Raw genomic sequence first — 25,263 nt, forward strand, 5'->3', positions numbered from 1 at the left:
GTGACATTGTGCACCTTTTCACGTTTGAATATCTTGTTTGGAAAAATGGTTGTTCAGGTCTTTGGCCCATTTTTAAATTGGGTTATTTATTTTTTTGCTGTTGGGTTATATGTTTTCCTTATATATTTTAGAGAGTAGCCTCTTATCAGATATGTGGTTTGCAAATATTTTCTCTCATTCCATAGGTCACCTTTTCATTTTACTAATTTCTTTTTGTTGTGCAGAAGTTTTTTTTTTTAATGTTCTGTTTAATTTTTTTTAATGTTTATTTATTTTTGAGAGAGAGAGAGAGAGAGAGACAGAGCACGAGCAGGGGAGGGGCAAAGAGAGAGGGAAACACAGAATCCCAAGCAGGCTCCAGGCTCTGAGCTGTCAGCACAGAGCCCAACCCTACAAACTGTGAGATCGTGACCTGAGCTGAAGTTGGACACTCAGGCGCCTGAGCGACCCAGGCGCCCCCGGAAGCTTTTTAAAAATGTTTATTTATTTATTTAGAGAGCAAGAGCAAGAAAGAACATGTGTACACACACAAGCAAGGGAGGGGCAGAGAGGGGGGGTGGGGAGGAGAGAGGAAATCCCAAACAGGCTCCATGCTGCCCGCACGGAGCCCAGTGTCGGGCTCGATCCCCTGAACTATGAGATCATGACCTGAGCCCAAATCAAGAGTTGGGTGCTCACTCAATCAACTGAGCCACCCAGACACCCCACCGGGCGGGAGCTTTTTCGTTTGATGTAGACAACATGCTTTTTACAGGCTGGGTACTTGCTTGAGCCGGTCCCCAGCTGACAGCCATGTAGATTGTCTTGAAGTGTTTGGCTGTCAGAGACATGGTTGTGATGAGCATCTCTGTGTGCAGTTTTTGCATACTCCTCTGATTATTTTCCAGTCTCAGCGTCCTAGAAATGGAATCACTGGGTCAGAGAATAGGAACTTCAAGGCTGTGCTGCCAAACAGCTTTCCAAAAATGTAGCATTTCACGGCCCGCCGTCAGGCATACAGAAGGCCTGAGACCCAACTGAGGTGTGGTGCCCACACTGGTGGCTTGGTGCGTTTTAGGGGTGTAAGCTGTGGTCCCTGGTATTTCTCCTAGCTTTGGTGGCCCACCTAGAACCACCTGTTTTGTGTGCTCTGGGTGTGACGGGAAGATGACCTTCATTCTCCACATGGCATCTGGAAAGATGAGCTCTGCGAGCCCACAGACCCATGCAGAGACCAGGGCGAGCACCTTAAGCTCAACAGGTATTCTAACAAGCTCCTCAAAAGGTCTTTTTTTTTTTTTTTTAATGTTTTATTTTATTTTTGAGACAGAGAGAGACACAGCATGAGCAGGGGAGGGTTAGAGAGAGAGGGAGACACAGAATCCGAAGCAGGCTCCAGGCTCTGAGCTGTCAGCACAGAGCCCGACGCGGGGCTCGAACTCACAGACGGTGAGATCGTGACCTGAGCCGAAGTCGGAAGCTCAACTGACTGAGCCACCCAGGCGCCCCATCAAAAGGTCTTTTGACCAATGTACGTTTTGGTAAAAGTACATGCCCAGGTAGGGAGAAAGTTGAGGCTGACGCGACCCACATGAAAGTGTTCCTGGGTGCTGTAGCTCCAAAGCACGCTCCTCGGACTATTGGTTCCCAAACTGGCAGGCTGCATCAGAATTACGTGGAGCACTTACTAAGGAGACAGATTCCTGGGCCCATCCTGGGTCTAGCCAATCAGAAGCTCCAGGTATGCGGCCTGGCAATCTGCATTCCCCCCGCCCCCCACCAGGTTTCAAACCCCTGCCTTAGCACACTGGCCCCTGAGGTGTTTACCGAGGCCACTTACGCTGGAGGAAGGACGATTCAGCACAGCGAAACAGGATTATTGGTCAGGACTCTCCTTTGGTGACGGGTTATAGAAACCTAAGGCGAACTAGTTTTTGGGTCGCCACACTCCGACTCTAGAGGCAGCGGTAACACCCAGTGTAACCTCATCCGGGCACTCACACCGCCCCCAGAGGGTGTCCTTCCTCCGGGGCCTCACTTGCCTCCGTGTTGCCTTTCTTCTCAGGGGGTCCCTTGGCCCATGTTCAGCATGCACAACCCCAGAGCCCTGGTGACTACCCCCCAGCCTCCTGGCCACTGTCCTTGGGCAGGTGCTGCTCAGGTTGGCCAGGCCTGTATACTCCCTGCACCTGGAATCAGAGGCAGGGTCAGCCACCTTGACCATGAGGATTCTGGGGCAGAGGAGTGGTCTCCAAATGGAATTCTGCATAGAAAAAAAAAAAATGCATCCATTATTCTGAGGCGCTAAAAGTTTACTGAAGGGGCACCTGGGTGGCTCAGTCAGTTAAGCATCCGACTCTTGATCTTGGCTCAGGTTGAGATCTCACGGTTCACGAGTTCGAGCCCCATATTGGGCTCCGTGCTGACAGCGTGGAGCCTGCTTTGGATTCTCTCTCTCCTCCTCTCTGTCCCTCCCCCACTTGTGTGTGAGCTGGCTCTCTCTCTCTGTCTCTCAAAATAAATAAATAAACTTTGAAGAACAATAAAAAATAAAAGTTTATTGGACATTGGGAGTCTTGAAGTGAGGTGTATACATGCAGGATAGCACCCCCCAAATGGACTGCTTGTGGAAACCTGTCTCAGTTCAGTCTGGAAATATTGCCTTTGACTTCTCACTCAGGCTCTACTCCCTCTGCATTTCATCTTCTCTATTGTATCTATGGTTCATCTTCTTTTTTTAGCCAAACATTTATCTTAAGCTAATACCCATCTTCTCAAGGGATTGGCTGGCATAATGCCTTGTACTTCCAGACTGAGGAGGAGGGAAAAGCAGATGTTGTAGGAAGGGCAGGGACGCAGAACCTGGCTGACCTACTGGCTCCCTTGGCAAGTCATTTCCACTATAGTCTGAGTTCCTGCGTCCCCATCTGTCAGATGAGGCTGGAAGCAGCTCTGACCTCGTATGTCATCACGAGGACCTGAGGACAGCAGTCCAAGGAGCGCCCCCCCCCCCCCCCATCCAGTGTGACACAGAATAGGTGCTTACTCAGACCCTCTTCTTACTTCAGTATTTCCTGTCAAAATGGTGTGTTCTTTTTTTTTTTTTTAATGTTTATTTATTCTTGAGAGAGAGACAGAGCATGAGCAGGGGAAGGACAGAGAGAGGGAGTCACAGAATCTGAAGCAGGCTCCAGGCTCCGAGCTGTCAGCACAGAGGGTGACACGGGGCTCAAACTCACAAACTGTGAGATCATGACCCGAGCGGAAGTCAGACGCTCAACTGAGCCGGGCGCCCTGAAACGGTGTGCTCTTTTTAAGAGGTTGATGCGATTGCCCCCTCTTTACTTATTTTTAACTCTTTATTTTGGAAAATTCCAAACATGGACAAAAGCAGACAAAATAGTGTAATAAACTGTTGTGTACCCATCAGTCACCTTCAACAATTATCAACTCCTATTACATTCAGACCCCCCCAACTTCCTCTCCACCTGTGGCCTATTCTGAAGCAGGTTCCAGGCACTCCTACCTCACAGAGAGGCCTCTGGAACTGAGGTGTCCCTTACTCAGTCGTCCAGCTGGGGAGAGGGTCCTTCCTCTCCCACTCCCCCACCCCCAGTGGGTGTCTCCAGCTCACGGTCACTTATGTGCTGTGGGCAAGCATTCCGGTGCCTCTCTGAAGGTCGCAGATCCAAGCCGTCCTACTTGGGATGTAGCACCCGATAGCTGCTGGGAGCCCAGGCTCCCACGTCAGGGGCTCTGGGGTGAAGAGTTGGTCGAGTTCCTGGATCTCTCCCGAGTCTCTGTCTCGAGTGTAAACTGCGCCCACCTCCCAGAATGACGGACGATTAAATGAGCATCTATGTAGCGCAGGACGTGGCACGTGTTAAGTCTTCGGAAAATACCATCCAGTATTACTGTCTTCATCCTGAAGTCCTCATCTCTGGACGTGTGATTGTGAAAGGCCTATAGACGAACACTCCTCCGACCGTGTGGTTCTTTGCTCGCAATTTCCTTTCTAAAACCAGTTCATTGTTTCCTTGACTCATCTGGTAAGGGCACTTTGCTAAGTGACTGAAAGTCATCAAACTGATGGCAGGCTTCTCATTCAAGACTTCTTTTTTTTTTTTTTTTAAGGGCTTTCTTTTTCTTTTCTTTCCTTCTTTCTCTTTCTTTCTTTCCTTCCTCCCTCCCTCCCTCCTTTCTTTCTTTCTTTCTTTCTTTCTTTCTTTCTTTCTTTCTTTCTTTCTTTCTAGCTCTTCACCCAGTGTGGGACTTGAACTCACGACCCTGAGATCAAGAGTTGCAGGCTCGGGGCGCCTGGGTGGCGCAGTCGGTTAAGCGTCCGACTTCAGCCAGGTCACGATCTCGCGGTCCGTGAGTTCGAGCCCCGCGTCAGGCTCTGGGCTGATGGCTCAGAGCCTGGAGCCTGTTTCCAATTCTGTGTCTCCCTCTCTCTCTGCCCCTCCCCCGTTCATGCTCTGTCTCTCTCTGTCCCAAAAATAAATTAAAAAAACGTTGAAAAAAAAATTAAAAAAAAAAGAGTTGCAGGCTCTACCAACCGAACCAGCCAGGCACGCCTTTCAGGATTCTCGATTTTCAGCCCTGAGCTTATATAAGCGTGTCCTCCTCCTCTGCAGTCGTGCCTGGTTAGTGAGGGAACCCTGGGCGTTTAGCCTTAGTGACCATCACTCACCGGCCACATGAACTGCTACAGACGGAGGGTGGACACAGAGTGACCAGCCTCTCCCTGCTTCCTGCAGAAGCAAGGACGGGCAGTCACTAAGGCATACGCAGTTACCCGGTCATTGGCAAGATGTAACAGAGCCTAACAGCCTCTCCATGTCTCGTTGATGAGTAAAAGGTACCCAGAAAAAAAATGTCAGTCTTCAACAAATGTCATAAAGTGACATTGAGCATTAGTTACAAACATAAATAGAAATAAAAATGGTGATTGCAAGGTTTTCAATGGCTGTTGTATACATCTCCCCCGCTGTTAAAAAGGAGGCTTTCAGTGCCCCGCTCGAATGCCTTCATTAATCCCTTGGACTCCAGGGTTTTTAATCCACCTGAAAGAAAAATGCACTCACTCTTTGGCGATGTTCTCTGAAGACCCCCGATCCAGATGTGGCCATGTGAGTGTGCAAACTTTGCTAGCTGATGAGTCAGTTCATGTCTGAAGCTGCACAGGGAGAGCTTTTTGGTCTCTTGTTTTCACATTGGATTTATAGCGGTTTCAATAAAAATGTTTTCAGGGCTTTGAAACTTTTAAATCCAGTCTTTGTCGTGGTTAATGAAACATTTCCTATTGAGATGCAGCTGCTCCCCCTCCCCCGAGAAGTTGCACGAAGAAGAAGTCTGCCCGGCTAAACTTGGTTACATAAAAGACTCAGTCACAGAGATTCAGCCTTCCCGCCCCAACCAAAGCTATACATTATTTATATTTTTCTTACGTCATTTTAACTGGCTTGGGGATTTCACTCTAGTCAGTGTGGTAAATTGAAGCCAAATTACACAAGAATATAACCCTCCCCAAAGAATCCCTCACCACTCCCATCCTTTGCAGATCACTGTACCTGGGCATAACACAGCCAAAGTCATCGGGCTAGGCTGCTCTTACAGATTTTTTTTTTTTTTTTTTTTGAGAGAGACAGAGAGAGACAGACAGAGCATAAGTGGGGGAGGGGCAGACAGAGAGGGAGACACAGAATCTGAAGCAAGCTCCGGGGCTCGAACCCACAAACCGTGAGATCGTGATCTGAGCCAAAGTCGGACGCCCAACCGACTAAGACGCCCAGGAGCCCCACACATCTTCATTTTTTAAATGAAAGATTAACACTGTTCATAGTGTTACAGAAGGAACCAAAACTTACGTGTCATTGTTTCGTATAGTTGAGCTCACATAAGACAGAGTTTCATCATCTGTCTGTAGAAGTTTTCTTTTCCTCCAGGACTTTGGAGTATCATGTTGGGGCAGGGCTCACCTGTCACATGTGTTCCCTGGTTACTGGTGGCTACGTTTCTATTTAGCTTGCAGAGCGGTGTTTAACCCTGGTAGGTTTTCGCAGTGAATTAACAGTAGTGTAACCACTTAGTTCGATAAATGTAAGGCCAACCCTGGCAGAGACGTCTGTTTGTGACTGGCAAGTGTTCACATGATAAATAGACACTCAGCGAATATTGGTCAGGTGAGTGAGTGAATGAATGAATGAATGAATGAATGAATGACGGACACTCTTTGGTCATATGTGGCTGCAAAGACAACAAGGAAAATAGAATCCTGGCCATTATTATTTGATCTCAGAGTAGTTAATAGTAGCCCTGAAGTATTCGGTATATTCAACAACAGCACTTAAGTGTTGTTTAGGAGTGTCTAGAGAAGAAATAAATAATCGTTTAACTTTTGATTTTTTATTTCCTTTTTTAAAGTTTTAATTTATTTATTTTGAGAGAGACAGAGATAGTATGAGTAGGAGAGGGGCAGAGAGAGAAGGAAAGAGAGAGAACCCCAAGCAGGCTCCACACTGTCAGCACAGAGCCCGATGTGGGAGCCCGAACCCACGAACCGCGAGACCATGACCTGAGCCGAAACCAAGAGTCGGACGCTTAACCGACTGAGCCATCCAGGCGCCCCAACAATTGTTTAACTTTTTACGTGTCTTTGGACCCACCTACTAATCTACTTTTAGGAGCGTGTCCTCCAGAAAAACTCACACAAATGTGAGTGATGTGCATATGAAAGGACAATTGTCGTTTATTTTCCTGATGATGAAACGTTAAAACAACCCTAATGTCCCTTGATAAGAGATGGGATAAATGAACTAGGCAGACCTACACTTAGCAGTCCTTAACAAGTGAAACTGACCTATATCTCTTGACTCAAAGAATGTTCAGGTTTTGTTATTTAAATGGAAAAGGGCAGCGGCGCTGGGGTGGCCTTGTTAAGCATTAAGCGTCTGACTTTGGCTCAGGTCATGATCTCATGGTCTGTGGGTTCGAGCCCCGCGTCGGGATCTGTGCTGACCGCTCAGGGCCTGGAGCCTGCTTCTGAGTCTGTGTCTCCCTCTCTCTCTGCCCCTCCCCCACTCTCTCTCTCTCTCTCTCTCTCTCTCTCTCTCTCAAAAATAAATAAACATTAAAAAAATTTAAACGGAAAAGGGAAAAACAGTATGTAAAGCATAATCTCATCTCATTAATGATAATTTATATATTTGTACACTCCTAGCAACACTCTGAAAGAACATGCTCCAAAAGCTCAATGACATTGATTTCTGAGGGCTGGGATCTGGGAGAACTTTTACTTCCCACTCTGTACACGTAACCCCATGTCCACAGAGGCCCCTGGTACCAGCTGGAACCTGGCTCTGGTTCCAGAGTTTTGGGGCTACCCTGGGGGTGGGGGGGGCGTCCACGTGTGTGTGTGTGGACTCTGTCTAGCCCACATCATTCCAGACCTGATACTCTCAGCTCTTTCCTTGGTTTCCACAAAAACAAAAAGCCCACACACACAAGACAACTTTCTTGAAAATTTGGGCATCGTCAGAAAGAGTCACACGTAAGCACATTTCACAGCAATTTACCTGAAACTGCTTTGAGACCTTCTTCCCAGTCCTGACAAGGACCCGGACAGGGGCTTCCTTGCTGGCCTTTAGACCGTGCTCTGTTCCCCCTCTTTCCTGGTGCGCCCCCAGGAACTCCACGTTCTCCCTCTGCCAGCCGTGGCAGTTGGGCTCTTAGCTGGTTTCCAAACCTGCAATATAAGCCCATCTCAAGGGTCTATAAATGAAAAAACTTCCGATTTAGTGGCTTGTACCCTCCTCAGAAGACAGTTGTGGTTATATATGGGGTGGGGGCGGGGACTCATACATACACTTCTGTAGTATTCTAATTTATTCTAATTTTTCTTAGCTGCAAGCATGTAGCTTGTGTTGCTTTTGTATCTAGAACAAAACCCAGAAAGATAAACAAACAAATCCTCCCAAAGCCGTTTGTGCTAATCTTGTGGCTAAACCATGGTCCCAGCTGGGATGGAGGGACTGTGGCCAAGCAGCACAGCCTTCCCCATACAAGGAGGAGAAATCTGAGCCAGTGGTCATAGGCACAATTTCTGCTCTGATAAAGACCCCAGTGGGAATTTGGTGATTTGCACTTTGAAAAGAAGCCGTCACTGTGTTGGATTTGCTCCGAAGCTGGAATGTCAGGAGCTGTTTCCCGTGGCCCACTGTCGTGGGGAGGCCTTCCCGGTCAGCTGAGTCCCTACACCAGTGGACAGGGTGTCTCTCCTTCAGAGAGATGAGGGCAAGACAAAATGATTTCTATTGTTCACACTTTAATGCATTTAAAGAAAGAAATCCTGAAATGCCACGCAGCCACCAAGAAAGAATGGAGGTGACCATAATACCGTAATAACACCGGCAACAGCACCAACCAGGCTCTTCTCTCTGGGGCTCTCACCCTGTGCCAGGTTCTGGGCTAACCCCACCGTCCTTCAGTCCTCCCTCCCACAGCGGGGAGATGCTTTTATTGTCTCAGTGTCACAGATGGGGAAGTGAGGCTTAGGGAGGTGAGGAAGCTTTCCCAGTCACAGCCCCTGAGGGTAGAGCTGCGTCTGCGCCCCAGCTGGCCGGGCCCAGACCCCATGTTCTGTTTCTACACATGTGCTGTAGTGCAAACAAGGAAGAAACCCTAAAAGCTGGGACATCAAACACTGGCTATTGCTGAGAGATGGGGAATTATAGGGCACTTCATTTCCCTATCTCCATTGCTTAAATTTTTTATAACAAGCATATTCTATCTTTACTGGTTTTATGATTAGAACAGGTTAGAACATAGTGATGGTAGAAAATATATTTTAAAAAAATACTTACTTTGTTACTTGCCTTTGCCATGGCTTCACCTCGTATTATTTTTCTTTCTTTTTTTTTTTAAGATTTTTAAAAATGTTTATTTATTTATTTTTTTTTAATTTTTTTTTTCAACGTTTATTTATTTTTGGGACAGAGAGAGACAGAGCATGAACGGGGGAGGGTCAGAGAGAGAGGGAGACACAGAATCGGAAACAGGCTCCAGGCTCTGAGCCATCAGCCCAGAGCCTGACCCAGGGCTCGAACTCACGGACCGTGAGATCGTGACCTGGCTGAAGTCGGACGCTTAACCGACTGCGCCACCCAGGCGCCCCAAAATGTTTATTTATTTTGAGAGAGAGAGAGAGAGAGAGAGAGTAGGGGAGGGGCAGAGAGAGGAGAAGAGGAATCCCAAGCAGGCTCCGCGCCATCAGCTCAGAGCCCAACATGGGGCTCAGTCCCACAGACTGTGAGATCATGGTCCGAGCTGAAATCAAGAGTCAGACACCCAACCAACTGAGCCACCTAGGCGCCCGTATTTTTCTTTCCTTTTAACAACTTTATTGAGATATATCCCATACCATACAATTCATGCATTTAAAGTGTACAATTCAGGGGCTTTTAGTTTGTTCACAGAGTTGTGCAACCATCACCACCATCTAATCCCACAGCATGGTTATCACCCTAAAAAGAAACCTCATACCCATCAGCACACTTAATGCAGTGACCCGTGAATAGTCACTCCCCCCCCCCCCCCCATCCTCAGCTCCTGGCACCCACCAATCTCCTTCCTGTCTCTATGGGTTTGTCTGTTCTGGATGTTTCATATCAGTGGAATCATACTATGTGGTCTTCTGTGACTGGCTTCTTTCACTGAGCATCATGTTTTCAGGGTTCACCCATGTGGTGTCCGCATTTCACTCCTTTTTATAACTGATTAATATTCTGTTCATTCGTATGGATGTGCCACGTTTTATTTTTGCACTCATCAAATGATGGGCATTTGGTTGTTTCCACATTTTGGCTGTTACGCATAATACTGCTATGAATATTTGTGCACAAGGTTTTGTGTAGAGCTATGTTTTATTTTCTCTCGCGTACGTCCCTAGGGGTAGAATTGCTGTGCCAATAACCCTATGTTTGAGGACTGCCAGATTGGTTTCCATCTATGCTATTTCTTGACTGGAACCAGGACCTATCCCCTGTTTCTGGGCACAGCTACAAGGAAGCAGGACTTTGAAGAGCTGTGAGCGCTTAGCTGACAAGCCCTCACTGTAGGTTTGGGATGAGCTGGAGAAAGTGTCATCTAGATTGGAAAGCCTTTAAAACCATTTCCTGGAGTCAGTGCCTGGAAGTGTTTGACACCTGGGCTCCCATGAGGGGCTGAGTGAAGGTCACCACCATAAAGGGCCCTGGAATGGGTGGTGTTCTCATTTCTGGGTCACCTCACCCCAGACAGCAGGGAGAAAGCGTGGTGGCCGTGCACCAAGGGATGGCCTGGGACTGCATCCAGTGGGTGTGGCATGTCCTACTCCTGGAGAAAGGCAGCTGTCGTCCAAATATAGTTCCTGGAGGAAGCGGGGGGCAGCTGTGAGTCACGGAGCAATTCATAAATAGCAGGAGCGTCTCCAGATGTGACTGTGCAGTGAGGCTGCCCAGCCCTGAACCCTACTCCTCTGCACCCCTCCTTCCCTGCCCAGGGCAGTGTGGAAGCACTCGAAGGGGTCCCGGGAGAGGAGAAGACGTGTGCTGTGATGAGACAGGCTCCTCACCTGCAGAGGAGGTTCTAGAGAGCACCCTGCATCGGGAGGCAGGCGCGTGGAGCAGGGAGAGTCCTCCCAGCGTGCGAGCCTATAAAACCAGCACAAAAGACACTGACCCACACCGGGAGCCCGCTTGTACAGTGAGGAAGGCCTCGGTTCCAATGTATTATGTTCCTCACCGCCTAACAGGGAGGTTAGAAAGCATAATTTATAAAACACGATGCTGAAACAAGATTCTAAGATCTCTTGCGTGTCTCTTCACAGGGCCCAGACCGGTGCTTGGCACCTAGCAGGTGCTTAATAGATATTTGCTGACCATAAAGTCCTAGAGTGTAGGGCTATCCTGGAATCACTAAGTGTCTTGCCTTTCATTCACCTAGCACTAAACCAAATGCTTGGTAAATTGCACTAACAAGAGCAGTAACTGGTAATTCTAAATAAGCCTTTTGTATATTTTAATTTTTTTAATGTTTATTTTTGAGAGAGAGAGAGAGAGGGAGAGCAAGCATGCAAGCAGGGGAAGGGCAGAGAGAGAGAGAGAGGGAGATGGCATCCGAAGCAGGCTCCAGGCTCTGAGCTGTTAGCACAGAGCCCAGCGTGGGGCTTGAACTTACAAACCGCAAGAGATCATGACCTGAGTTGAAGTCAAGACGCTGAACCGACTGAGCCACCCAGGCGCCCCAGCCTTTGGTATATTTTAAGAAAAATTTTCCCATGATCTCACTCGTGCCTGCATTGTTTGTTTTGTTTTGTTTTGTTTTGTTTCTTATTTCTCTGGTCCCTACAACTGCCAGGCTCTGAAGCTGCTGAGGAAGTAGACATGAAAATGATCACTACAGCTTAATGGAGGAGACAGGTGTGGGCCCAAAGCCACCACTCCTCTCCAGTGAAAATCACAAGGCTTTTTGGCACGAGTATCACCTCTGCAGAAGCGATGTGGTCTAAGAGCAGTGGTTCTCCATGATGTGGCCCCCAGACCAGGGGCATTGGCATCACCTGAAGACCTATAAGAAATGCACATTCTCAGTTGCCCCCCTCCCCCTCCATCCCAGACCCACTGAATCAGTCTGGGGGCGGGACCAGCCATCTGTTTTAATAAGCCCTCCTGGTCATTTTGACCCCCGACAAAGTTGAGAACCCCTGCCTTAAAGCCATGCTTCTCAACCCTGGCCATACATTCAGATCCCCTGAGGAGCTTTTATAAGATATGACTGCTCATACTCTACCCCAGACGAATTCAGTTAGGATCTCTGGGAACAGGGCCTGGGGCTCAGAATGTTTAAAGCTCCCCGAGTGACCCAAATGAAACACTGCCTTAGTGGAGGGAGGGCCGGCGTGAGAATGCCAACAAAGGGCTGGCTGAAGCCAAGCAGAGGCAGGGCAGCGGGGTAGGCTTCACACTGGAGCGTAGGGAAGGCTCTCGGCGTTCTAGTCCATCTCCAAGGCTCCTCTCCCAAGCGGGAACTTTGTTTAGACATGCCTTTTCAACCAACACTTGCAAAGGAGGCTCAGGAAAGAAATGTCAATGATGCCGAAGCTGCCAACTTTGTTTTTCGAGTTGTGATTCTTTCTTTCTTCTTCTTCTTCTTTTCAATGTTTATTTTTGAGAGGGAGAGAGAGAGAGTGCGGGAGGGGCAGAGAGAGAGGGAGACACAGAATCCGAAGCAGGCTCCAGGCTCTGAGCTGGCAGCACAGAGCCCGACGGGGGGTTTGAACCCACGAACTGTAAGACCATGACCTGAGCCACAGTCTGGTGCCCAACTGACTGAGCCACCCAGGCGCCCCATCGAGCTATGATTTTTGATCAGTCATATGGGAAAAGAGAGTAAGAGGTGAATCACCTACTCAATGGTTTGTGCTGCGAATGTTCCCTGAGATCTTTGGAACGCTCTGGGTATGAGTAACTCCCACTTTTGAGTTCCTTTTTGGTATCTTTGGGTTAGCCTTATAGTTCTGAATTGAGTTAAATCGTTATGTTACGTTTATAATTTGTATATATCGTTTATATTATTTATGTGATTATAGATTATACATATAATTTATAATTTATAGCTATAAATTATCATTTATATTATAATTATATGTATTGTAATTAGCAAAGGCATAGAAAGTATAATAATCATAAGAATAGTTACTGCCTGTTGAGAGCTTACTGTGTATTAGGCATTATGTTTAGCACCTTAAATATATTGTTGCAATAAACTTCAAAACTCCATTACCCCCTTTTCCAAGATAAGGAAGTTTGAGAAGGTCACATAGAAAGTGGGAGCACCAGAATTTAGGAACCTAGGTCTATCATCAAAGGTCATACTTCTAGCCCTAGTCTCTACTCAGAGTAGAGACTCATAGTATATAGTAGCACGTTTATAATAATACTACTAAAATTACATAGTACAAAGTATAAATAATATGATAGTGGATCATGTTTTATTTATAACTAAAATTATACATAATTTAACTTGCAACTGTACGTAATATAAACTCAATAAATATTCCATAGGAAGATGTTACAATTTAAAGCTACGTACATAGTATCGATTGTAATTCATGTGTATCTGTAACCAATGATATTATGTCTAAGGATCATTCCTGGAATGTTGCATTGAAAATATATGGCTTCTTTGAAAATACTAGGTGATTACTCAGATACAGTGTTAAAGGGGGGGAAAAAGCAGGATACAAAATTATATACATATATGATAAGAATTTTGCAAAACATATACATATATATTTTATACCCATGGGGGAAAAATGGAAAGTGCCTCAGATCTTTCACAGAAATTATGGTTGGATGGTTGGACTGCAAAAGATTTTTATTTTCTTATTGATAGTTGGGGCCAGACCAAGACATGAGGGTGCCCCAGACAGTCTGATATTTGGTGTTTCTTCAAACTGGTGCTCTTCTGATTTTTTTCTATGTAATTTATTGGACAGGGAGAAATTGGTTACCTATTGATAAATATTGTGTACAAGTATAGATTCAATTCCTGATTCATTCCTACAGACGAAAGCAGAGTTCATGTTCTGGAAAAAAAAAAATATTTCCTACTTTTCTGTGGCTCTTATTCTCTCTCTTTGTAAAATTCCAAGCCCTACAACTTGTTAGGACACATATTAGTTTAAAATGTAGACAGAGGCACCTGGGTGGCTCAGTCAGTTAAGCATCCGACTTTGGCTCAGGTCATGATCTCACAGTCTGTGAGTTCAAGCCCCGCGTCGGGCTCTGTGCTGACAGCTCGGAGCCTGGTGCCCATTTCAGATTCTGTGTCTCCCTCTTTCTCTGCCCCTCCCCTGTTCATGCTCTGTCTCTCTCTGTCCCAAAAATAAACAAACGTTGAAAAAAAATTTTTTTAATAAAATGTAGATATTAAAGGGGCACCTGTGTGGCTCAGTTGGTTAAGCATCCAACTTCAGCTCAGGTCATGATCTCGAAGTCCATGGGCTCAAGCCCCAAGTCACGCTCTGTGCTGACAACTCAGAGCCTGGAGCCTGCTTTGGATTCTGTGTCTCCCTCTTTCTCTCTGCCCCTCCTCTTCTCGTGCTCTGTCTCTGTCTCTCTCAAAAATAAATAAACGTTAAAAATTTTTTTAATGTAGATATTAAAATAAATTACTCACTTCTAGCCCTTTGCCAGGTATAATTTGGGTTTCTGAATTTCAGCCACCTGCAACGTGCATGGTACAAAAATACTGCACAGAGAGAGATGGATGGCAGTGAGGAGTGGTTTTATTTGTTTTTATATTTCTCCCTGTCTTTTGTTCTGGCATTACATAAGGAGACCAATGTGGAGACCACATTAATGGTCACCACATTTCTGTTTGAATCCACAGAAATGACAGCACTCTTTGTCATCCTAGAAAATTTGGAAAATACACAATGAATTTCCAAATCAGAAAGCAGTCCTCACAGAATGAATTGGGATGTGTTCCCTTTTCTCCTGTTTTTTTTTTGGGGGGGGGAGAGTTTGTGGAAAATTGGTATTTTAAAAAAATATTTGGGGGGCGCCTGGGTGGCGCAGTCGGTTAAACGTCCGACTTCAGCCAGGTCATGATCTCACGGTCCGTGAGTTCGAGCCCCGCGTCAGGCTCTGGGCTGATGGCTCAGAGCCTGGAGCCTGTTTCTGATTCTGTGTCTCCCTCTCTCTCTGCCCCTCCCCCATTCATGCTCTGTCTCTCTCTGTCCCAAAAAATAAATAAACATTGAAAAAAAAAATAAAAAAAAAATATATTTGGTAGAATTCACCAAGGAAGCCTTCTGGTCCTTGGCTTTTCTTTGTGGAAGTTTTAAATCTCTTTACTTGTTATAGGTCTGTTCAGAGTTTCTATTTCTTCTTGAGTCGGTTTTGGTCATTTGTGTCTTTCTACAAATGTGTTCGTTTCATCTAAGTTATCTCATTATAACATCATCAGTTACAGATATATAGAAATGAACTATAATTGAACATGCTGTTCATACTTTTTATTTCTGAGAGGTTGGTACTAGTGTTCTCTCAGTTCTGATATTAGTAATTTGAGTCTTTTCTCTTTTTTTCTTGGTTATTCTAGCTAAAGATTGATCAGTTTTGTTGATCTTTTCAATGAATGGTTGCTTCTTAGGTATTCACTTTTTAATTATACCCCATAAGTTACATACAGTCTTTTGTATATATAAAAATGGAAAAGAGAAAAAGGAAAAACATGGTGAAAAACTGAAATCATGGTGCAGCTAATTGTCTTAAGAAATTTATTAGGGCCGGGGCGCCTGGGTGGCGCAGTCGGTTGAGCGTCCGACTTCAGCCAGGTCACGATCTCGTGGTCCGTGAGTTCGAGCCCCGCGTCGGGCTCTGGGCTGATGGCTCAGAGCCTGGAGCCTGCTTCCGATTCTGTGTCTCCCTCTCTCTCTGCCCCTCCCCTGTTCATGCTCTGTCTCTCTCTGTCCCAAAAATAAATAAACGTTGAAAAAAAAAATTTAAAAAAAAGAAATTTATTAGGGCCACTGGTCCTATATTTGAGTTTCATGTTGAATTATTTGCTTATTCCTTTTTTTAAGGTTTATTTATTTTGTGTGTGTGTGTGTGAGAGAGAGAGAGAGAGAGAGAGCAAGCTGGGGAGGGGCAGAGAGAGAGAGAGACCGAGAATCCCAAGCAGGCTGTGCGCTGTCAGCATGGAGCCCCAGGCTGGGCTCGATCCCGCAAACTGAGATCATGACCTGAGCCAAAATCAAGAGTTGTACGCTTAACTAACTAAGTGAGCCACCCAGACGCCCCTGTTTATTCTTATGAGCTAATTTCCAAATCCGTGAGGATTCTACCTTCTAAACAAAACTAACATCTGTCTCACAAAGCGAGAAAGAGGTGATAATAATGTAGCCGTGCTAATAGTATTGAAAAACTGACCACTGTATTAGTGTTGCTGCAACAAAACATCACCAACTGGGTGGCTTAAACCAACAGAAATTTATTCTCCCACAGAATAAAGCCAGCTGTCAGCAGGGCCACATTCTCTGTGAAACCTTTAGTGGAGAACCCTTCCTCCCTCACTTCCTCTGGCTTCTGGTGGTTACCAGCAGCCCTGGGCTTGAACCACATCTTTCCACTCTCTGTTTCCATCATCACATGGCCATCCCCTCCCTGTGTGTCTCTCTCCTCTTCTTATAAGGACACCATTCACAATGGACTAAAGACCCGTCCCACTCCAGTATGATCTCATCTTAACTAACTGCATCTGCCACGGCCCTTTTTCTAAATGAGGTCACAGTCTGAGGTCCTGGGGGTTAGGACTTCAACATCTCTTTCTTGGGGGTATAATCAACCCTTAACAGATATGCTTTCAGCTAACTGTAAACATTTGTCTGTTACTGTTCAATTTTTTTAAATTTTTTTTTTCAACGTTTATTTATTTTTGGGACAGAGAGAGACAGAGCATGAACAGGGGAGGGGCAGAGAGAGAGGGAGACACAGAATCGGAAACAGGCTCCAGGCTCTGAGCCATCAGCCCAGAGCCCGACGCGGGGCTCGAACTCACGGACAGCGAGATCGTGACCTGGCTGAAGTCGGACGCTTAACCAACTGCGCCACCCAGGCGCCCCATGTTACTGTTCAATTTTTAGAAGTATGTCAAAGTGTCTTTCCTGCAACCATGGTCTTTTTTTTTTTTTTCCAATCTCTTCCCTAGATTGAAGATATGTTTAACGAAATCAGATTTAGTGAGTATGTGGACACTGGAAAGCTAATTGACAAAATCAACTTACCAGATTTCTTCAAAGTTTACCTTAATCACAGACCACCTTTCGGGAACACCATGCGTGGCATTCAGCATAGCTTTGACATCCTTGGTTTTACCAATTCAAAAGGAGAGAAGGTTATACGAAGAGAAGATTTCCTAAAACTGCTTCTAACGAAAGGTAAATCTATAAATAGGGAATATCTTGTCACATTCTTGAGCCATTTCCACTGGAGAGAACTGTGTTTGGGGAGGCAGACCCCTGGCATCTTTTTTTTTTTTTTTTAACGTTTATTTATTTATTTATTTGTTTATTTTTAGAGACAGAGACAGAGCACTAGTTGGGGAGGGGCAGAGAGAGAGGGATACACAGAATCTGAAGCAGGCTCCAGGCTCTGAGCTGTCAACACAGAGCCTGATGCGGGGCTCGCACCCATGAACTGTGAGATCATGACCTGAGCTGAAGTCAGATGCTTAACTGACTGCGCCACCCAGGTGCCCCTCTTTTTTTTTTTTTAATGTTTATTTATTTTTAAGAGAGAGAGAGAGAGAGAGAGAGAGACAGTGTGTGAGTGGGGGAGGTGTAGAGAGTGAGGGAGACATGGAATCTGAAGCAGGCTCCAGGCTCTGAGCTGTCAGCACAGAACCCGATGTGGGGCTCAAACCCACGGGCCGTGAGATCATGACCTGAGCTGAAGTCCAGTGCTTAACTGAGCCACCCAGGTGCCTGGACCCCTGGCATCTTTAATCGGACGGGGGCTTCAACCATGAGGGATGCCACCTGCTGACCCACAGAGCTGGCAAACGCGGGGGGATGGGAAGGGCGCCATCCCGGGTCCCCTAAGACTCTGATTTGTGTTCCAACTTGCTGAACCTCTTGAGTTGGTGTCCTCACTTATGAATGAAAGTGCTAGCCACCAATGTCACAGGGCTATTATGACACTGGGATGTGGTTGTGAGATAAAAACCACACCAGTGTAAGATTTTTCCTCTTTACCTGCTGTTTTCCTCAATATTGCATGTGAGGAAGTCAAGTAGGCTTTCTCTTCGGGTGACAGTTTCCTCTTCATCAAACTGGTGGTTCTAGTGTGAGGGAACATGAAAGGAAGCAGAGCACAGTCTTGATCACAAAGTTGTCTTTGGGGCGCCTGGGTGGCTCAGTCGGTTTCGGTTAAGTGTCTGACTCTTGGTTTCGGCTCAGGTCATGATCTTGCGGTTTCATGAGTTCGAGTCCTGCATTGGGCTCTGCGCTGGCAATGTGGAGCCTGCTTAGGAATCTCTCTCTCTCTCTCTCTCTCTCTCTCTCTCTCTCTCTCTCTCTCTGCCCCTCCCCCACTCATGCTGTCTTGTCTCTCTCAAAATAAATAAATAAACTTAAAAATAAAAAGAAAGTTGTCTTATTCTCTGTATGAGCAACACCAGTCTTAACACCGTGTAAGGAAGGATATGTCTAACACGGGACTCTGTAGATTGTTTTTGTGTCTCAAGGAAAGGAAATCGTGGAATAATTCTCTTTTAAGACCTCAGAATGACGATGCTAAGCTCTGACATTATGTGGAGCCCCAAGGGTGGGAGCGGACGCTCTTTCGTTTTACGATACTCAGGTGAGCACATGACTGAGGAGGAGATGTGTGACTGCTTTGCTACGCTGTTTGGACTGAATCCCGAGGGGTGGAAATCCGAGCCCGCAGCCTCCTCCATCAAAGGTACCGTTCCTGACCCTGCCCGGGCTTGCAGCCGGAGCTCACTAATTTGTCGTAGACTTAAGCGTATTTCTCTCTCCTGACTGGTGCAAACCATCCTCCTTCATACTGTGCCCACAACGAAGCAAGTCTGCCGGGGCCCCAGCGCGAGCAAGGAAGGACCAGTGAGCACGGTCACGTTTGTTTGCCGTGCGCTGTCCATCCTGTGTCTTCTGGCCTTATTTCCGCCCTTTATTCCACCGACCGGTCTGCATCTTTTCGGCTTGGGTGCGTGCCTACTGGCCGCTGGGAGAAGGTACAGCTTGGAAGGTGTTTCAGGAGACGTGTTGTCAGAGACTTAGAGAAGGACAGGGCTAAAAACAGGCACAAGCCCGGCTTCGAGCTGCTAGTGCTTGGAAGTTTTTAAAGCTCGTCCTCCTTTCCTGCCTAAGGATTGCTCACCTCCTTCTCTAGTCCCCCGGAGGGAGGAAAATGGACCGAAGTTAGGCTGGGAATTTAAGCTCTGGAGGAACCAGTCTAAACAGCTCTCCCGGGCCCGCGGGGGTGTCTCCACTGCCAGGCCCAGGACGCTGCCCGATGCCCCTCGGTGGTCAAAGCCCGTCACCGGTACCGAGACTGGGGTCACGAGCAAAGACCCCCCCCTCCAGGCTTCCTTCTCCCTCTCCTGTTATTGCCCATCCCAGTGTCACATTAAACAGAGTTCTTGATCTCAGACAGTTCTAGATTCCAGTATCCAGGGGGTCGTTTCGAGCCTCCAAGCTCCCCTCCCCCATTCCCTGTGTCCTCAGGACATCAGACTGTAACTTACGCTGTGTTCCTCGGTGTCTCCAAACAGTAAATCAACCACACCGTGTGGTTTAAGGCTTTCCCATGAAGTTTGCAGAGATTCGGTGAGAGTGCTCCAAACCGACCCGGGGCTTTTGAAGGACTCCCAGACAAACCAGGGCACAAAGCGCCTCTCACTTTTGTTCAGTATCGGTTCCTTGTATTTTTGGAACGTGCTTCTGAGTTAGAAACCTCATCATTATGAAGGCATCTGTTTTGTTTTCTTGTTTGGCTAGGTTCAGAAATCTGCTTTGAAGAACAACTTCCAGACGAAATCACTGCAGAAATATTCACGACTGACATTCTTGGCCTAACCATTTCACAAGATTTCACACAAGATCCTCTGGTCAGTGAAGTTGTGAGGAATGTTTGAGGCACAAAGGACTTTGTGTGTGCGGGTCCCCCCCCCCCCCAGAGGCACTGCTTCCCTGTATTTCCCTGCCCCCACCCTAATCTTTGGAACATTTAGACATTAAAAGGAAATTTCGGTTAAGCAACGGAATTCACGAAGTTGGACATTCCAGTGTTTCTCAAACAGAAGAGTGGGTGGAGGCAAAAAACACACTGGCAGCTGGATGTGAATGGTGGCTGGAGAATGATGGCTGTCTGCTCTGTCCAAGGCAGTGCTGCCTGAGCGGGGTTGAACAGGACAGGCAGGTGGCTGGTCCCTGGGGGGCAGAGAAGGGTTCCAGCTGCCGTAGGCCTTCCTAGGGACACGTGCGGCCTTATTCCCTCCCCCTCCCCGGACCCTTGGCATCATATGGTCTAATGGGGATCGCCCCTGCCTGCTGTTTGACCGGCGGGGGGGTTGCTGGGTGTTCTGGGCTCCTGAGAGTCCCTGCTCGTGCCTTCTCATCAGCAAAACAACTAAGCAGTTGTGTGCGGCCGTTATGGAGAGCTTCACCGGCCATGCCTAACCCCGGTGGCAACTGCCAGAGAGAATGCAAAAAAGCGCCCCTGGGGCCCGGTGTGTGTGCAGCACCTGGACCAGAAACCACCGGCCAGGCCTGCGGGGTGGGGGCAGAACTCGCCAACTGGAGTCTGTGAGCCTCCCCTCCCCCCCACACCCTTCCCACAGGCCTGGGTGATCGGCCGCCGCCTTACGCCCCCTCCACAGGGCTCCCAAGCACGTAGTGGGCACAAACGGGGCCCAGCTCCCCAGCTCGGGGGACATTTAGGACACGCTGCTAAGTTTTCAGCAGTGTTCTGACCTTGAGAATAAAGTATCATCATTGTGCAAACAGATGAAAGTTATGGTCTGATTTTAGAGATTTGTTATCAGCGAAGAGTTCTCATTCAGACACAAGTGCCAGGTGTTGTTCTGTATGCACGCTGAGCCCATCGCACCCTCCCACCCAAACCGGGCCCTTCCCCACAGGCGCTGGCACGTGAGATGACATCTCTGACCCCCTAAAGGCCCTTCTTGCTAAGGACCACAGTGTATGCAAGAGAAGTAAATGGCAGTAGCTTAGTCCTCCCTGCTGCGTGGGGTCCTCTTGGAGACGTGGCCTCAGTGAGTCTTTGGAACGCCTGGGAACATAGAACAAAACCATCTACCCCAAACCCGGCTGCGTCACCGTGACCTTGGGACGGGCGGCGTGGGCCAGGGTCCCACAGGCGCCTTCTCGTCAGGTTGTGTGGCCAGGGCTTTGCAACCTGGTTTACATTTTGTTCTTTTTTAAAAAAAAAAAAAAAAGGCGAAATAAAACAAGACAGAAGAAAAAACCAAACATGCTTTATGAATCAATTTTGCAGCTGCTAAGGGCTTAGGAGACATATTACCAAGCCAGTTAAAAAGTTCCTGGGGACATTTTAGGGAACAGGAAACTCTCAGATGACTGTTCTCTTCAAAAAAATTACTCAGAATGGGATGCTGTCCGGACACCAGCCAGGGCTTCTTTCATTAAATCCGGCACACTGATTTCGTTCTGATCGACTACATGTACTGGAATCACTGTCTGGAGCAGAACTGGCCAGTGACCAGGAGGACCCACTGTGGCTGGACCCGTGAGCTGGAACTACCATCACGCTGTGTCGATCCGGCTTCCTGCATCTCCAGGTCAGTACGGGGGGGCGGGGTGGGGGGACGGTGAGGCCCTGGCTCTGACGTTCACCCAGGAAGGCCAGAACCCCAGGGGACAGCAGCATTCATGTCAATAGTGTTCCCAACCGCTCCCAGCCCAGCTTGGCCAGGGGGCGCCCTTCTCACCGTCAGGGCCCCTTTCTGCAAGTGCTTTTGTTTGGGTGTTTCTCAACCCGTTTGACCCACACGGAGAGGACCTGTGCGCCTTTCAGCACCAGGAGGCCCTTTGCCTCCCATTCCTGGCAGGCCCCACCTGATGGCCACATGGGATGTAGGACATCAGTGTCCCCACTCAGGGAAGGGAGTGGAGGACAGCCTCCCTGCCAAGTGAGCAGAGCACCCAGACTCTCCCGCGGCGTGCATGGCAGAGCAGCGACGCCAGAAGAGGAGCGAGGAAAAGACCAAAGAAGGATAATCGTTGGGCTTGAACATCAAGGCTGAAGATTGTGGTGCTCTTTTGGAAGAACGCTATTTCAGATGGGGTCTCTGGCTACTGACCAACCAAACAATCCTGGTTTGTTGCTTCTAGAGTTCAGGAACCACCAGCAGCCTCCCCACCCCACTCCCTCTGCTCCAGACCCCGAGGCTCTTCCCAAGCACGGTGAGGGTTTTGTTTGGACACCATCTGCTCTGGAAGCCCAGGGGCTTGACTGGGCTCATTTGCTGCTCCTGCCATTTAGTGGCTCCCTATGCACCCTTGGGTGTGGCTAATCTCTTAAACCTCAGTTTCCTCCTGGAATTCTCCTGGGTGGTTGAGAGGATTAAAGGAGAGGGTGCAAGGAAAGTGTTACCAGCATAGGGCAGAGCTCAAAATGGGGCAGTGACTTGTTATTATTACAGGACACCTGCACTTGAGACCTGGGCAGATGATTGATGAGCATTAACCTCCTCCGGTTCCGAAGTTTTAGCTTTGTTAGCACCTGCCTGAATAGGGGTGCCTGCTGGTTTTGACAATGGGCCCTCAGTAAGTATCCGTGGAATGACTGGATGGATGAACTCACAGCTCTTTAATAATAGCTGGCTTTGCTTTAGAGCAAAGGTGAGCTCCAGGTCCTGCCAGGCTCTCTCCACTGGGGTCTTTCTCTGTAAAGGGCCAGAGGGTAAATGTCAAGGCTCTGCAGGCCTTATGGCTCTGTCACAACTCCTTGACTTGCCCATCGGAATACAAAGGCAATGACAGACCATCCAGAAAAGAATGATTGTGGCTGTGTTCCAACCAAGTTTACTTAATGGACACTGAAATTTGGATTTTACGATCATCTCCACCTATCACAAAATCACCTTCTTTAGATTTTTTTTCAACCATTTAAAAATGTGAAAACCATTCTTAACCTGCAGTGAAAACTCCATCTGCCGTACCCCCTAGGCCAGGATCCCTCATCCCAACAGAGTTTTACAAATACAGTGCATCCATACAAACAACCAGACCAAACCGACATGCTCTCCAATCCCGTCAAGGTCAAGACGAGCAAGTCTCCTCCGATGGGAGGAGACTAAGGAGACGTGGTGGAGAAGTGCAAAATGGGACCCTGGAAGGGATGTCCGGGACAGGAGGCGACACGGGCAAACCGTGCACTCCAGGTGAGGTCTGTAGATGAGTTAACGGCATTGGCGCAATGTTAATGTCTTCGTTTTGATCACTATATGGTGGTTACATGGGGGTACACACCTGGGAAACTGGCAAAGGGCTCGTGGGACCTCTGTCCTACCTTTGCAACTCCCCTGTAAATCTAAAATTATCTCAAAATTAAAAGTTAAATATATGTGTGTATACATACACACACACACACACACCACCTCTCTGAGTCAGTCGCCCCGGAATGGTTTCCGTGCTCTGCCCTACGCCTCTCTGTTCCCAAGCAAACACTCCCGAAACCAGTCAGGGCTGGTTGCTTTTGTGTTACCTCTTGCTGTCCATCCTCTGTGGCCATGAGCCTCTGCTGTGCTTCCAGGCACTACAGACAAGAAGGGTCTTTTTGGAAAGATCTGTGTCCTGGGGCGCCTGGGTGGCTCAGTCGGTTGAGAGTCCAACTTCAGCTCAGGTCACGATATCACGGTTTGTGGGTTCCAGCCCCGCATCGCGCTCTGTGCTGACCGCTCAGAGCCTGGAGCCTGATTCGGATTCTGTGTCTCCCTCTCTCTCTCTACCCCTCCCCCGCTCATGCTCTGTCTCTCTCTGACTCTCAAAAAATAAAAAGTTAAAAAAATTTTTTAAAAAAAGAACTACCCTCTGCTAGCTTAGCTTAAAGGAAAACAAACAAAACAACAGCAATAACAACCAAACACTCTGGGACGCTTGGCTGGCTCAGTCAGTAGAGCCTGTGACTCTTGATCTTGGGGTCATGAGTTTGAGCCCTACATTGGGGGAAGAGATTACTTTTTTTTTTTTAAGCTTATTCATTTTTGAAAGAGAGAGAGAGAGAGTGTGTGAGCAGGGGAGGGGCAGAGACAGAGAGGGAGACACAGAATCCAAAGCAAGCTCCAGGCTCTGAGCTGTCAGCACAGAGCCCAACATGGGGCTCGAACCCACAAACCCTGAGATCATGACCTGAGCCCAAGTCGGACGCTCCACCAACTGAGCCACCCAGACGCCCCTCTAAATCTTACTCTTTAGAGCAAGTGGGGGTGTTCTCTCTGGGAGGGGAGCAGGTTTGGTTCCTCGGAACTAGTTCATGCTCCTTTGCCAGCCCTTCCAACATGGCAGAAGTGTGCGTTGCAAGGTGCGAGTTCCCCCAGCCCACCAGCACACCTGCCCCGGAAAAGGGAGCACTGGGTGGTACCGTGGTCCTGGGGTCTGAAGCACAGAGGACACCCTGAGCACCGGCTCCAACATGGGGGAGACATGGGGCTGTGGCAAACCCAGAGTCCCATCTAAGGGACTGGCTGCTGCCTTGCTTCTCCTCTGTGAGCGCCTGATTTCTTCACAGATGGGCTTCGTGCATCTGTTTGTCCATTCATGAATTGAGCAAATAGTTCCTGCATGCTAGCACTGCGTTGGCACTGGGTGTGCCGTTGTAAACAAGACAGGCACGGCCGTTGTCTTTAGGGAGCTCATGTTACACAAGCACGTAAATATGTCATTGCAAATTATGCTCAGAGTCCTAAAGACAAGGCCCAGACTCTATGACATAGAATACCAAGAGGGGGATGTGCTTTAGTTAGGGTGGTCAGGGAGGGTCTCTCCAAAGAGGATACGTCGATGTTGAGAGCCAGTCATGGAAAGAGACAGGAGAGAACATCCCAGACAGAGAGGACAGTGTGCACCAAAGCCAGAAGCATTCAGTGGAGCCAAGGTTTGTGTGGTGGGAACACAGAGGGTGATGTGGGCTTGAGACGAGGTCCTCAGGGGTCTAGAAGGATCTCTAGTATTCCTTCAGTGCTACCATTACGTGGGTCTTCCTTGGGAGCCGGAGGAGGAACGTTTTCATGTGAACAAGCCGCAGGAGGAAGGAGGCTAGTCGACTCTTCCAGATGGAAGATCTGGCCACTCTCATTTCTTTTATCCAGAGTCTCGATGTGGGATAGACAATCCCAGGGAAGACCAGAACGAGGTCACACGTGGAGCCAGCCCTGAAGCTGACGTATTCTTTCACATGACACAGGCCAAAGGTAGGAATGCTGACTGTGGGCTTTGGCTTCCTAAACCTCATGTCCCGAGTTGGCATCTCTTCATCTTCCTTAGTTTTCCAGAGATTTCAATATTTAAAAAAAATTTTTTTTAATGTTTTTATTTATTTTTGCGACAGAGAGAGACAGAGCATGAACAGGGGAGGGGCAGAGAGAGAGGGAGACACAGAATCGGAAGCAGGCTCCAGGCTCTGTGCCATCAGCACAGAGCCCGATGCAGGGCTCGAACCCACAGACTGTGAA

General features: G+C 47.8%; 1 protein-coding gene across 2 annotated transcripts in view; it reads left to right on the forward strand.

Moving 5' to 3' along the window:
• Positions 1–19,812, forward strand: part of CFAP251 (cilia and flagella associated protein 251) — a 68,967-nt gene extending 49,155 nt beyond the window's left edge. For both annotated transcript variants that reach the window (XM_040443936.1, XM_040443935.1), the window contains 3 exons: positions 16,735–16,963; positions 18,387–18,488; positions 19,547–19,812. In XM_040443936.1, the coding sequence (XP_040299870.1) occupies positions 16,735–16,963; positions 18,387–18,488; positions 19,547–19,683 (468 nt within the window). In that variant the 3' untranslated portion in view covers positions 19,684–19,812. The remainder of the gene's footprint in view (positions 1–16,734; positions 16,964–18,386; positions 18,489–19,546) is intronic.
• The last annotated feature ends 5,451 nt before the right edge of the window (positions 19,813–25,263 follow it).

This window comes from Herpailurus yagouaroundi, unplaced genomic scaffold (assembly GCF_014898765.1).
Source record: "Herpailurus yagouaroundi ecotype Mexico unplaced genomic scaffold, PumYag 191, whole genome shotgun sequence".
Lineage (NCBI taxonomy): Eukaryota > Metazoa > Chordata > Mammalia > Carnivora > Felidae > Herpailurus > Herpailurus yagouaroundi.